The sequence below is a fragment of the Babylonia areolata genome, chromosome 29 (genome assembly GCF_041734735.1).
Source record: "Babylonia areolata isolate BAREFJ2019XMU chromosome 29, ASM4173473v1, whole genome shotgun sequence".
Classification (NCBI taxonomy): domain Eukaryota; kingdom Metazoa; phylum Mollusca; class Gastropoda; order Neogastropoda; family Buccinidae; genus Babylonia; species Babylonia areolata.
In genome coordinates, this window is record NC_134904.1 from 2428600 (window position 1) to 2441099 (window position 12500).

At 43.0% G+C, this 12500-nt stretch overlaps 1 protein-coding gene across 1 annotated transcript in view; it reads right to left on the reverse strand.

Moving 5' to 3' along the window:
• Positions 1 to 12500, reverse strand: part of LOC143274891 (uncharacterized) — a 35494-nt gene that overhangs the window by 2641 nt on the left and 20353 nt on the right. Inside the window, exons 11-17 of the mRNA XM_076578873.1 lie at positions 10683 to 10854; positions 9544 to 9830; positions 4715 to 4863; positions 3904 to 4066; positions 2803 to 2952; positions 1454 to 1789; positions 1053 to 1172 (exon numbers count right to left, since the gene is read on the reverse strand). Coding sequence (XP_076434988.1) covers positions 1053 to 1172; positions 1454 to 1789; positions 2803 to 2952; positions 3904 to 4066; positions 4715 to 4863; positions 9544 to 9830; positions 10683 to 10854 — 1377 coding nt within the window. The remainder of the gene's footprint in view (positions 1 to 1052; positions 1173 to 1453; positions 1790 to 2802; positions 2953 to 3903; positions 4067 to 4714; positions 4864 to 9543; positions 9831 to 10682; positions 10855 to 12500) is intronic.

Below are 12500 nucleotides of genomic sequence, written 5' to 3' on the forward strand. Positions count from 1 at the left end.
TGGAAGTCCTCGGTGGTTTGTAGCGTCTGTCGGCTGAGATTAAGCTAGTTCCAGATGAACATTAATCATCATATTCTTGCGACATATTCTGTTGTTATGAACATGGGAGAACTCCAAGATAACAAAGTGTAATTTCAGCAAGGATAGAAAAAGAACTCCACAATAAAGTCAACATTACAAATTTTCTTCAAAGATCTCAAACAGACATATGTACTTGACAAGTATGTTTTAAACATAAGTATGGGACGTGACAGTTTTGTGCAAAAATGGGCACTGCGTATACGTTTAGTACAAGATTAAGCTATACAATGTAACCATGGAATTAATAATTATATTCTTGAATGTGTATTGTTCTGCCTACATTATTTTGTTGCGGAATTGTCAATATTTAGAACATCATTATGTGGAGTGATGGCCTAGAGGTAACGCGTCCGCCTAGGAAGCGAGAGAATCTGAGCGCGCTGGTTCGAATCACGGCTCAGCCGCCGATATTTTCTCCCCCTCCACTAGACCTTGAGTAGTGGTCTGGACGCTAGTCATTCGGATGAGACGATAAACCGAGGTCCCGTGTGCAGCACGCACTTAGCGCACGTAAAATAATCCACGGCAACAAAAGGGTTGTTCCTGGCAAAATTCTGTAGAAAAATCCACGTCTATAGGAAAAACAAATAAAGCTGCACGCAGGAAAAAAATACAAAAAAAAAAAATGGGTGGCGCTGTAGTATAGCGACGCGCTCTCCCTAGGAGAGCAGCCCGAATTTCACACAGAGAAATCTGTTGTGAGAAAAAGAAATACAAATACAATACAAATACAAATGTCTTTACTTCATAACGCATAAAGTGTTTGAATTTTGTATCTAGAACCTTTGTCTGAATGAAAAATGTTGGGGAAGACCAGGTATGTTTAAGAGCAAATCAAATTTACTGAAAAGGGAAAGATAAAAAGATCCATAAATATTTTAGTTTTTCTTCGTGTAGCACTCTCAAAGAAAAAAGGACTTCCATGTCCCCACCCCACCCCGAAAAAAACAAAACAAAAGCATTCTACATACTTGAACTGTTTTGGGGGTGTGACTGGTTGGAACCAAGCTGCCATCGGGAATCCCCGGAACCGGTGGCGTGAAACTGACACAACGTGTCGCCATTGAAGTCACAGGACAGTTTAGCTGCCGCTGCAAATAATAATCATGATAATAATAATATAAAGATAATAATGATGATAACCAACCACAAAAACAACAAAACAAGATTGATGATCTTTCAATGGTAGACAAAGAAAAACAGAAATCAGTCAAGGGCGGGAAGTACCATACGGGTATCACAGAAGTACAAATTTCATCGCATTCGAACCGGAGACAGCTGACAGGTGAGTACTAGTTTCGTCGTATCTAATCCACGACCTTGTCAAAACATCGTAAAAGACACACATAAATCTATACACACTAACACTTACCAGGACAGCGGTCGTAGTCAACAGTGACGTCATCCACGGCTATCCCGCCATCCGTGCGGACCTTGGCATTGGATACGAAAGCGACCTGCTCCACCCAATCAGCAAGCTCCGTTTCCACGGCCGACCAATCACCGATCCCGTCTTTCAAAAGCAACAGTTGCTCTGATTGGTTGGTGCTGTGGCCAATGGCGTTCACTGTGAGAAAGGCGTCTGTGTTGCCATGGAAGAGCACGTGGAAGGTGACGCAGGCCACGGAGTGCACGTGCAAGGGAGGGGTGTACAGGCTCGTGCTCTGTTTCCGGTTCTCGTAGGCGATGTGCGTGTACATGTAGTGCCCTGGGTGAAAAAACAGCGGTTTGGACAGGACTCCAGTGTGTTGTTATATTATTATCATTATTGTTATTATCATCGTTGCTGCTTCTACTACTATGTTCATTTTCAGTATGATGTGGTAGTAGTAGGAGTAGTAACAGTAGTAGCAGTAGTAGTAATAGGACAATCTTTTTCTTAAATAATATTATTATCATCATCATCCTCATCATTATGAAGACAATGATAATGAGCTGCAAGCATATCATGTTGTGCTGTCTTTTACTTTATTCGTTTACTTGATTGTTTTACAGAGAGAGAGAGAGAGAGAGAGAGAGAGAGAGAGAGAGAGAGAGAGAGAGAGAGAGAGAAACGTATATATATATATATATATATATATATATATATATATATATATATATATATCTCCTGGACGTGTGAACTGCTGAATATCCTCATCATCGTATTTATAAAACAATATACTAAGAATAGTTTCCATTCAAATATTCTCTTTTCTTTTCGTCCTTCTTTGGGTTTTTCTCTATTTCTTCTTCTTTTTTTAATTTTTTTTTTTTTTAATTATTGTTGTATAAGTTGTTTTTCTTGTTGTTTTGCGTGTTTTCATTAACTTTTCCTAAACTGGCGCAATAGCCGAACGGTTAAAGCACTGGACTCTCAGTCTGAGGGTTGCCCCTTTTGTTGCCGTGGGTTCTTTTACGTGCGCTAAGTGCATGCTGCACACGGGACCTCGGTTTATCGTCTCATCCGAATGACTAGCGTACAGACTACCACTCAAGGTCTAGTGGATGGGGAGAAAATATCGGCGGCTAAGCCGTGATTCAAACCAGTGCGCTCAGATTCTCTCGCTTCCTATGCGGACGCGTTACCTCTAGGCCATCACTCCACATACTTATTCATTAATGTGTGAAGTCATCTAAATGTCACTGTACGCATGATTTTTTTTTTTTTTTTTTTTAAGTAAAAACGAAAACTCGGGGGGGAAAAAAACACCACTAAAAAGAGAACATCTCTGATCTGACCTGACCCGTTGCTGTAGGTGTGGTCAGTGGCTGGTCGTGTTTTGGTCAGTCCCCCACGTCGCCGTGACCACAGAAACGATGACGTGGCATTGACGTCAGTGGTGTAGCCACAGACATGAGGCCTCTCAAAGTCACAGGACTCTGTTGTGTCTGGAAAGCACAAAAAGGGGGAGGGGCGAGAGAGGAAGGGTGGGGGTGGGGGTGGGGGGATAGGTTGGAATAGGGTTGTGGGGTGAAGGGGAAAGAGAAATCAGTATAAAGAGGAGAGTTGGGTGATGGGGGGGTTGGTGATTTTTTTTCTTTAGTTTGAAACAGTTTTGTTGTTGTTGTTGCTGTTATTTTGTTATGGCGAGCAAGTAAACACGATACATTACAACACTAAATAACATAGCACAGCATAGTACAGCACAACACAGCATTTAAATTTTTTTTTTAAACACGTCACAACACAACACAACACGTCGCAACATGTCGCAGCACGTCACAACACAAGTCACAACACAACACAACACATCACAACACAACATAACACAACACAACACGTCACAACACAACACAACACGTCACAACACAACATGTCACAACACAAGTCACAACACAACACAACACAACACAACACAACACAACACAACACAACACAACACGTCACAACACAACACAACACATCACAACACAACACAACACAACACAACACGTCACAACACAACACAACACGTCACAACACAAGTCACAACACAACACAACACGTCACAACACAACATGTCACAACACAACACAACATGTCTCAACATAACATGTCACAACACAAGTCACAACACAACATAAAACAACACGTCATAACACAACATGTCACAACACAAGTCACAACACAACACAACACGTCACAACACAACACGTCACAACACAACACAACACAACACATCACAACACAACATAACACAACACAACACGTCACAACACAACACAACACGTCACAACACAACACGTCACAACACAACACAACACAACACAACACAACACGTCACAACACAACACAACACGTCACAACACAAGTCACAACACAACATAACACAACACAACACAACCGTAACACAAACTCACCACCCTCAGCAATGAGGTCGTGGATCCAGCCGAGGAAGGAGTCCACCCGGGTGTAGACCCCGGGCTTGCCCCGGGTGCCGCACCCTTCCCCCCAGCTGACCACGCCCACCTGGGTCCACTTGTCGCCGGACGTCCGGCACACCAGCGGTCCCCCGCTGTCCCCCTGCAGCCGTGAACAGAAAGGGAGAGGGACCGTATGGCTTGACTTTGTTTGTTGTGTTGACTCGAGTGGGTCGCTTGGTGTTATATGAGTGGGTTGGTGGGTGGTAACCTGTTTTTTGTCGTTGTTGTCGTTGTTGTTTCTTCTTCTTTCATTCATTCGTTTGTTTCTCCATTCATTCTGTTTACCGGTTGGTTCATTCATCATTATTTTTGTAGTTGTTGGTTTAGCTGTTCATGTATCTGACTTTTTTTTTCATTTATATACTGACATTATCTATTTATTTACTTCTCTCTCTCTCTCTCTCTATATATATATATATATCTTCTCAATTTATCTGTCTATGTATCTCTGTCTATTTGGCTGTCTGTCTATCTATCTATCCGTCTGTCTGTAGTCATTTGCTTCATTCTATAATAAATAGATAAATAAATAAATACATAAATACGTTAAAAAAAAATTTTAAATGAGAACGTCTCTCACAACAGACAATGAAGACAATAATCATTGATTAATCCTCTACACAGCAGCAACACATAATTTTCCTTTCTCTCCCCCCCCCCCCCCCCCCCCACCCCCCCCCCCCCAGCCCCTCTCCGCTTCCCCCTTCCCTCACTTCCCTCCTCCCTCCAACCCCTCTCCCCTCCGAACCTTGCAAGCATCCACTTCTCCTTGTTCGTAGCCGGCACAAATCATGGAGGGGATCAAACGTGAGGGGTACGCCGTTTGACACTTCTCCTGCCGCCACAGCTTGACCTTGGCGTGGTGCAGGATGGAGGACATCTTGGATTCGTAGATATCTGCACGGCAGCGGCGCCATTTCAACCCTTTCGTTCATAGATCTTAGCTTTCAGTTTCACTTTCAGTTTCACTCACACACACACACACACACACACACACACACACACACACACACACACACACACACACACACACACACACACACACACACACACACACACACACACACACACACACACACACACACACAGCTACTTTGGAAAGCGTCGATGATTAGGGTCAAGGAGTTTTGGAAAGGGTTTGAAAACACTCTACGATGCCTTGAAAAATATGTCAGCGTGGAAATGAGTCAATGGAAGACATCTTGCATACGTAGATATCTTCTGCACGGCAGTGACCCAGTTAACCTTTTATCTTTTCTTCTTTTTTTTCTTTTTCTTTTTTATCTTAGCTTTCGCTTCACACACACATAAAAAAGAAATACATTAGAAAGTGTTTATGATTGCTCCAAGGGCCTGGGAGTTTTTGGAAAGAGTTTGACAACAATATGCATTGCCTTGAAAACTTATTATGGAAATGAGTCAATGCTTCAAAGTCATACTTTTTTTATTACCAGTTGACTATATTATGCTGGAAGTAAAATCCAAAACCATCCTTAAAAAAATAATAAGTACACTCCTTCCGTCACAAAAGAGTTCAGACCAGAAAATTAGACAGATTTTCGATTCAGTGTCACACAGCTCCTCAGAAATAATGATAACAACAACAACAACAACAACAAAACAACACCAACAACAATTATCCAGATTCACGCTCACAGCGCTTGGGGAAAAAAAGACAAAAAAAGTATACATACATAAATATGCATGAATTCAAGAACACCATACCAAACACACACACACACACACACACACACACACACACACACACACACACAGCCAACAGAAAGTTCGAGAAGCAAGAATAGTTAGTACGTCGGTCGGTAGGTAGAAGGGAAGAAGCGTGTTTTGAAAGACCTTTTTTTATTTAAAAAAAAATCAAACTAAAAATACACATGACGGACTTGCCACATTCCATTCAGCTCTGAAAGTATTTCATTGTACAAACGTTTGCCATGACACACACCCAGTGTACGTTTGGAATAACACGTTAAAGCATCGCAGACTGTTAACAGGTTTATTCTGATGCCAAGTTAATGTCACACAGGCGAGTCAGTTAGTCCTCAACACAGGCGAACGATAACCTCTTGTGCGACTGACAAAATTTACCTTTCGGACAAACACTCTTGAACTAATAGAGCAAAATAAGTTTTCATATTTCGCGAGGTAGATAAACCAGTCAAAACCAGTTGAAAAACTGTTTTGTAGCTGTGTTTTTGTTGTTGTTGTTTTGTTTGTTTTGTTTTGCTTTGGTTTTGTTTTGTTTTTTGTTGTTTGTTTTTGTTTGTTTTTGTTTTGTTTGGGTTTTTTGTGGGTTTTTTTGTTTTTCGTACGTTATATGCATGCTTGCGTACAGGACCTCCGTTTCTCGTCTCATCCGAAAGACTAACGTCCAGTCCACCAATCATGGTCTGGTATGCGGAGGGATGATGCTACATTGGTTGTTCTTTGTTGTGGTTGTTGTTTGATTCCAGTATCCATCAGTTTGATTCCAGTATCCATCAGTTTGATTCCAGTATCCGTCAGTTTGATTCCAGTATCCGTCAGTATGATTCCAGTATCCATCAGTTTGATTCCAGTATCCATAAGTTTGATTCCAGTATCCATCAGTTTGATTCCAGTATCCATCAGTTTGATTCCAGTTGATTCCAGTATCCATAAGTTTGATTCCAGTATCCATAAGTTTGATTCCAGTATCCATCAGTTCAAATAAGAAACACACAAACCCACAAGAACATAGATAAATAGACAGACTGGCGGACAGACAGACTGAACATATGTTGGATATTATCAATGTAATCATCAAAATCAAAATGAAAGATACAGAGAAGCTGAGTGTGAACAAAAAAGCGAAATCATGACACTGAAGAGTTGCAGGCTTTTATTTCAGCGAAAGGCACCCCAAACTGCTTAACTGTTTGTGTATGGACGGATGGATGGGAGAGTGAGGGGGGGGGTGCATGTGTGTGCGCACGCGTGTATGTATTTGTATTTGCATTTGTATTTCTTTTTATCACAACAGATTTCTCTGTGTGAAAGTCGGGCTCTCCCCAGGGAGAGCGCGTCGCTACACTACAGCGCCACCCTTTTTTTCTTTTTTTTTTCTTTTTTTGTTGTTGTTGTTGTTTTTGTTTTTTGTTTTTTGGGTGGTTTTTTTTTTCCTGCGTGCAGTTTTTTCCTATCGAAGTGGATTTTTCTACAGAATTTTGCCAGGAACAACCCTTTTGTTGCCGTGGGTTCTTTTACGTGCGCTAAGTGCATACTGCACACGGGACCTCAGTTTATCGTCTCATCCGAATGATAGCGTCCAGACCACCACTCAAGGTCTAGTGGAGGGGGAGAAAATACCGGCGACTGAGCCGTGATTCTTACCAGGGCGATCAGATTCTCTCGCTTCCAAGGCGGACGCGTTACCTCTAGGCCTTCACTCTACTCCATCACTCCATGTGTGTGTGTGTGTGTGTGTGTGTGTGTGTGTGCGTGCGCGCGCGTTTGTGTGTGTGTGTGTGTGTGTGTGTGTGTACTTGGTGTTTGACCGACACGTTATTGTAAAGCACTTTGAGGGTTTTGAAAGCGCGAAACAATTTATGTACTGCTACTACCACTACGACTACTACTACTACCACCACTACGACTACTACTACTACCACCACAACTACTACTACTACTACCACTACTACAATCATTATTGTTGTTGTCGTCGTCGTCGCCATCGTTGTTGTCGTCGTCGTTGTTGTTATTATTATTATTATTATTATCATCATTATTGCTATTATTACTATCATTATTTTCTTGTTGCTGTTGTTATCTGGACTATAAATAAATCAGCCGTTCAGTCTGCAGTCATGCTAGCAACCTGTTGTCCGTCAACGACCCATGTGACTAATGATCACCCCCACACACACACACACACCGCACCCTCCACTCCCCTACCACAGTGGTCGCGCAAAAAGAGGCAGGAAAAAAATGTTTAAACCAATTACACACTACAGGCCACACTCATCTAACTGAATGAAACAAAGCAGGACAGGATGCAGAAATGAATGAGTTAAATGGACTAAGGAAGGAAGGAAGGAAGAAGGATGGAAGGAATAGAACTTATGAATGAATGAGTGAATGAAGGTAGGTAGGAAGGAAGGAAGGACGGGAAATGGATTATTGAAGGAAGTAATGAATGAACGGATGAGCTGATACATGAATGATTTCACGAATGGGTGAAGGAAGGAAAGAATAAATGTACTAGTATGGGAAGGATGGAACTGAGGAAAGAAAGAAAGAATGAATGAATGAAAAACAGAAACAAATAAATAGGCAAAAAAATATAAATTTGCGACTATCCTGTTAATGAATAAATGAATGAATGGATGAAAAAGAAAGAAAGAAACAAAGAGACACAAGGAAAAACGCCAAAAAGGAAATCAACGTAAATTCGCGGACTATCCTGTTAATAGGAAAACCAGCAACTAACTAATGAAAAAGCGATGACTGAAACCAAAATCATTCAAGCCTTTCAGTTTTGCTGGCAGAATTTCAACAACAACAAAAAATATATCTTCAAACAACACCTACAAATTTAAAGCCATGGAAATAAAACATTCCCTGACCTTCAGAGGATTCATCTGAACCTGTCAACAACATCAGACCAATTTGAAAGGTTTCTTGTATGGGGGAATGATAAGTGCGCTCGCGTGCACACGCACACACACACACACACACACACACACACACACAGGAGGGGGGGAGAGAGAGAATTGGGGTGGAGGTGGCAGGCAGGGAAAAAAATTTTAAAATCTTCTTCACATTCGTTTTATGTACCCAACAGCAAAGAAAGAAAAATGAAACTGAAACAAATAAAATAACGACAACAGGTGTGTGTGTGTGTGTGTGTGTGTGTGTGTGTGTGTGTGTGTGTTTGTGTGTGTGTGTGAGTGTAAAATACAAACACCCGATCATTCGCGCGGTCACTGAGAATAACAATAAAATTAACATTGATAATAATGACAATAATAATACCGTAAGGAGAAGGAGGAGGAGGAAGAGAAGGGGGAGGAGAAGAAGAAGAATATTGCACGAAGGAAGAAAAAAGAAGAAGAACCGTAGCAATCACAACGACAACAATAATAGAAATGATAACAACGTCGACGACGATGATGATGATGATGATGAGAAGGAGGAGGAAGAGGATGTTGACAACTCTTAAAAATAGATATATCAGACACATACACACACGCACATGCACACATATACACACAAAGACACACACACACACACACACACGCACACGCACACACACGCACGCACGCACACACACACACACACACACACACACACACATGCACACACACACACACACACACACACAAACATACACGCACACACACACTCCTCTCTCTCTCTCTCGCCAACAACCCTCGACATGGACACAAAGAAACAAGACACACACACACAAAAAAAGATATATATGTGTGTGTGTGTGTGTGTGTGTGTGTGTGTGTGTGTGTGTGTGTGTGTGTGTGTGGCTGTGGCTGTGTGTGTCTGTGTGTGTGTGTGTGTGTATAAAACCGCGTCCAAACGACCCACCAGCCAAGTCCGTCACGCCCCAGCCACTGACATAGCAGGGCAGGTTGTCGCTCCACTGGGGGTGGGGTCGGGTCGGCAGGCACGCGGGCCTCACGTTGCCGGAGATGGTCAGCGGACGCTGCAGTCTCAAGAGGGCTAGGTCGGCCTCGTAGATGTAGTTGTTGTCCGGGTGCAGTGCCACCTCCGTCACGCGCGTCTCCGACCCTTGCCGGCGCGTGCTGCTCCTGGCGGCTGCCAGGTTCACGTGACCGGAAATGACGCTGAGCCTTTCCGGTACGTTCACTATACTGTTGTTGGATGGTGGTTGGTTGGTGGGTGGTTGGTGGTGGGTTTCCGGCGATGAAATGAAATGAATGAATGAATGAATAAGTGAATGAATAAACAGATGAATAAATAAAAAGATAAATGAATACATAAATACAGAATGAGTGAATGAATACATGATCAATTCATAAATAAATCAATAGATAGATAGATGAACAAATAAAGTCATAGATAGATAGATAGATGAATGAATAATGTCCCCTGTAAGAGAGGGGTGGCCGGAGAAGGAGGTACGGTAAGGGGGGTGGGGGATATCTATTTTGCACAAGAATGCATTTTCATGTGAGAAAGCGAGCATTATACAAAGAACCAAACAAACGCGCGCGCACGCACATGCACACATACACACAGAAAGATACACACACACACACACACACACACACACACACACACACACACACACTCCTCTCTCTCTCTCTCTCTCTCTCTCTCTCTCACACATACACACACTCCTCTCTCTCTCACACTCCTCTCTCTCTCTCTCTCTCTCTCTCTCACACACACACACACTCATTCCTCTCTCTCTCTCTCTCTATCTCACACACACACACACACACACACACACACACACACACACTCCTCTCTTTCTCTCACACTCACACACACACACTCCTCTCTCTCACTGGCACACACACACACACACACACACACACACACACACACACTTCTCACACACACACAGACACACACACACAGATACAGACACACACTCTCTCTCTCTCTCTCTCTCTCTCTCTCTCTCTCTCCCTCTCTCGCCAACAACCCCTCGACACACACACACACACAAAGAAACAACAAGAAGACACTGTACTGACTTGTAGACGCAGTGTCCGGCGGTGAGCACCCACTGGTCCGAGATGAGAGACCCCCCACACCTGAACACCTCCCCGGTCATCACAGCCACCATCCACGGCCACTGGCCGTCCACAGACTCCCTGCTGCCCAGCACGTAGGGCTGGGGGAGGGGGGAGTCATTGCGGCCACACACTGTGTGAGGAAGGGGGGAAGGGGCCGGGGTGGGGGGTGGGGGGGGGGTCGAGGGAGGGGTAATTTGTATTTCGTATTTGTATTTCTTTTTTTTTTTATATATCAAAACAGATTTCTCTGTGTGAAATTCGGGCTGCTCTCCCCAGGGAGAGCGCGTCGCTACACTACAGCGCCACCCATTATGGGGGGTATTTTTTCCTGCGTGCAGTTTTTTATTTGTTTTTCCTATCGAAGTGGATTTTTCTACAGAATTTTGCCAGGGACAACCCTTTTGTTGCCGTGGGTTCTTTTACGTGCGCTGAATGCATACTGCACACGGGACCTCGGTTTATCGTCTCATCCGAATGACTAGCGTCCAGACCACCACTCAAGGTCTAGTGGAGGGGGAGAAAATATCGGCGGCTGAACCGTGATTCGAACCAGCGCGCTCAGATTCTCTCGCTTCCTAGGCGGACGCGTTACCTTTAGGCCATCACTCCACTAGTAATCATAGTATGTGATCATAGTATGTGACATTAGCGTCATGTGTTATGTCCACTTTTCCATTATCTCGCCCTTTCATCCCAAGTTTGACAGGAAAATCAAACTGAGCGTCTAGTCTTTCCGATGAGATGATAAGCCGAGGTCCGTGTGTGCAGCACGCACTTGGCGCGCTGAAAAAAACCCATGGCAACGCTCTTGAGAGTCTTGCCCTCTGGCAAAATTCTGTAGCAGAAACACCCCCTGATAGGCACACAAATATACACGCATGCACTCAAGGCCTGACCATGCGTGGTGGGTTATGCTGCTGGTCAGGCATCTGCCTGGCAGATGTGGTGTAGCGTATATGGATTTTGGTCCGAACGCAGTGACGCCTCCTTGAGTAACTGGAATTGAACTGTCATGTATAATAATTATCGTGTGTTTTGGAAGGCACCGAAAGCAGTTTTCTGGATAGAGGGCTATGTAAACGTATTCATTATTATTATCATCAGCAGCAGCAGCAGCAGAAGCATTATTGTTATTATCATGATTATCATTGTTATTACTATTATTTTATCATTGTTATTATCATCATCATTTTAATCACTGTTGTTGTTGTTGTTGTTGTTATCATTATCATAATCATTATCATTGTTATTATTATCATTATCACTTAGAGCCGAATCCCAGCACAGAGACAGATCAAAGCGTTTATCATGAGTATCATTGTTATTACTATTATTTTATTATTGTTATCATCATCGTCATCATTATAATCACTGTTGATGTTGTTGTTGTTATCATTATCATAATCATTATCCTTGTTATTATCATCATTGTCATCTTGAGCAGAATCCCAGGGCAGAGACAGATCAAAGCGTTTACACACCAGTCCTTCGAATACACGCGTGCACAGACCTCATTCAGAGGAATCAAAGATGTTGTTTTTTATAAGGTTGAAGGTCCCACAGTCTTCTATAGCTATCGGGACAGTGACTTCACATCCACTGTGTCTAGGGCTCGGCATAGGAAGGCAGTGACTTCATATCCACTGTGTCTAGGGCTCGGCATAGGAAGGCAGTGACTTCATATCCACTGTGTCTAGGGCTCGGCATAGGAAGGTAGTGACTTCATATCCACTGTGTCTAGGGCTCGGCATAGGAAGGTAGTGACTTCGTATCCAC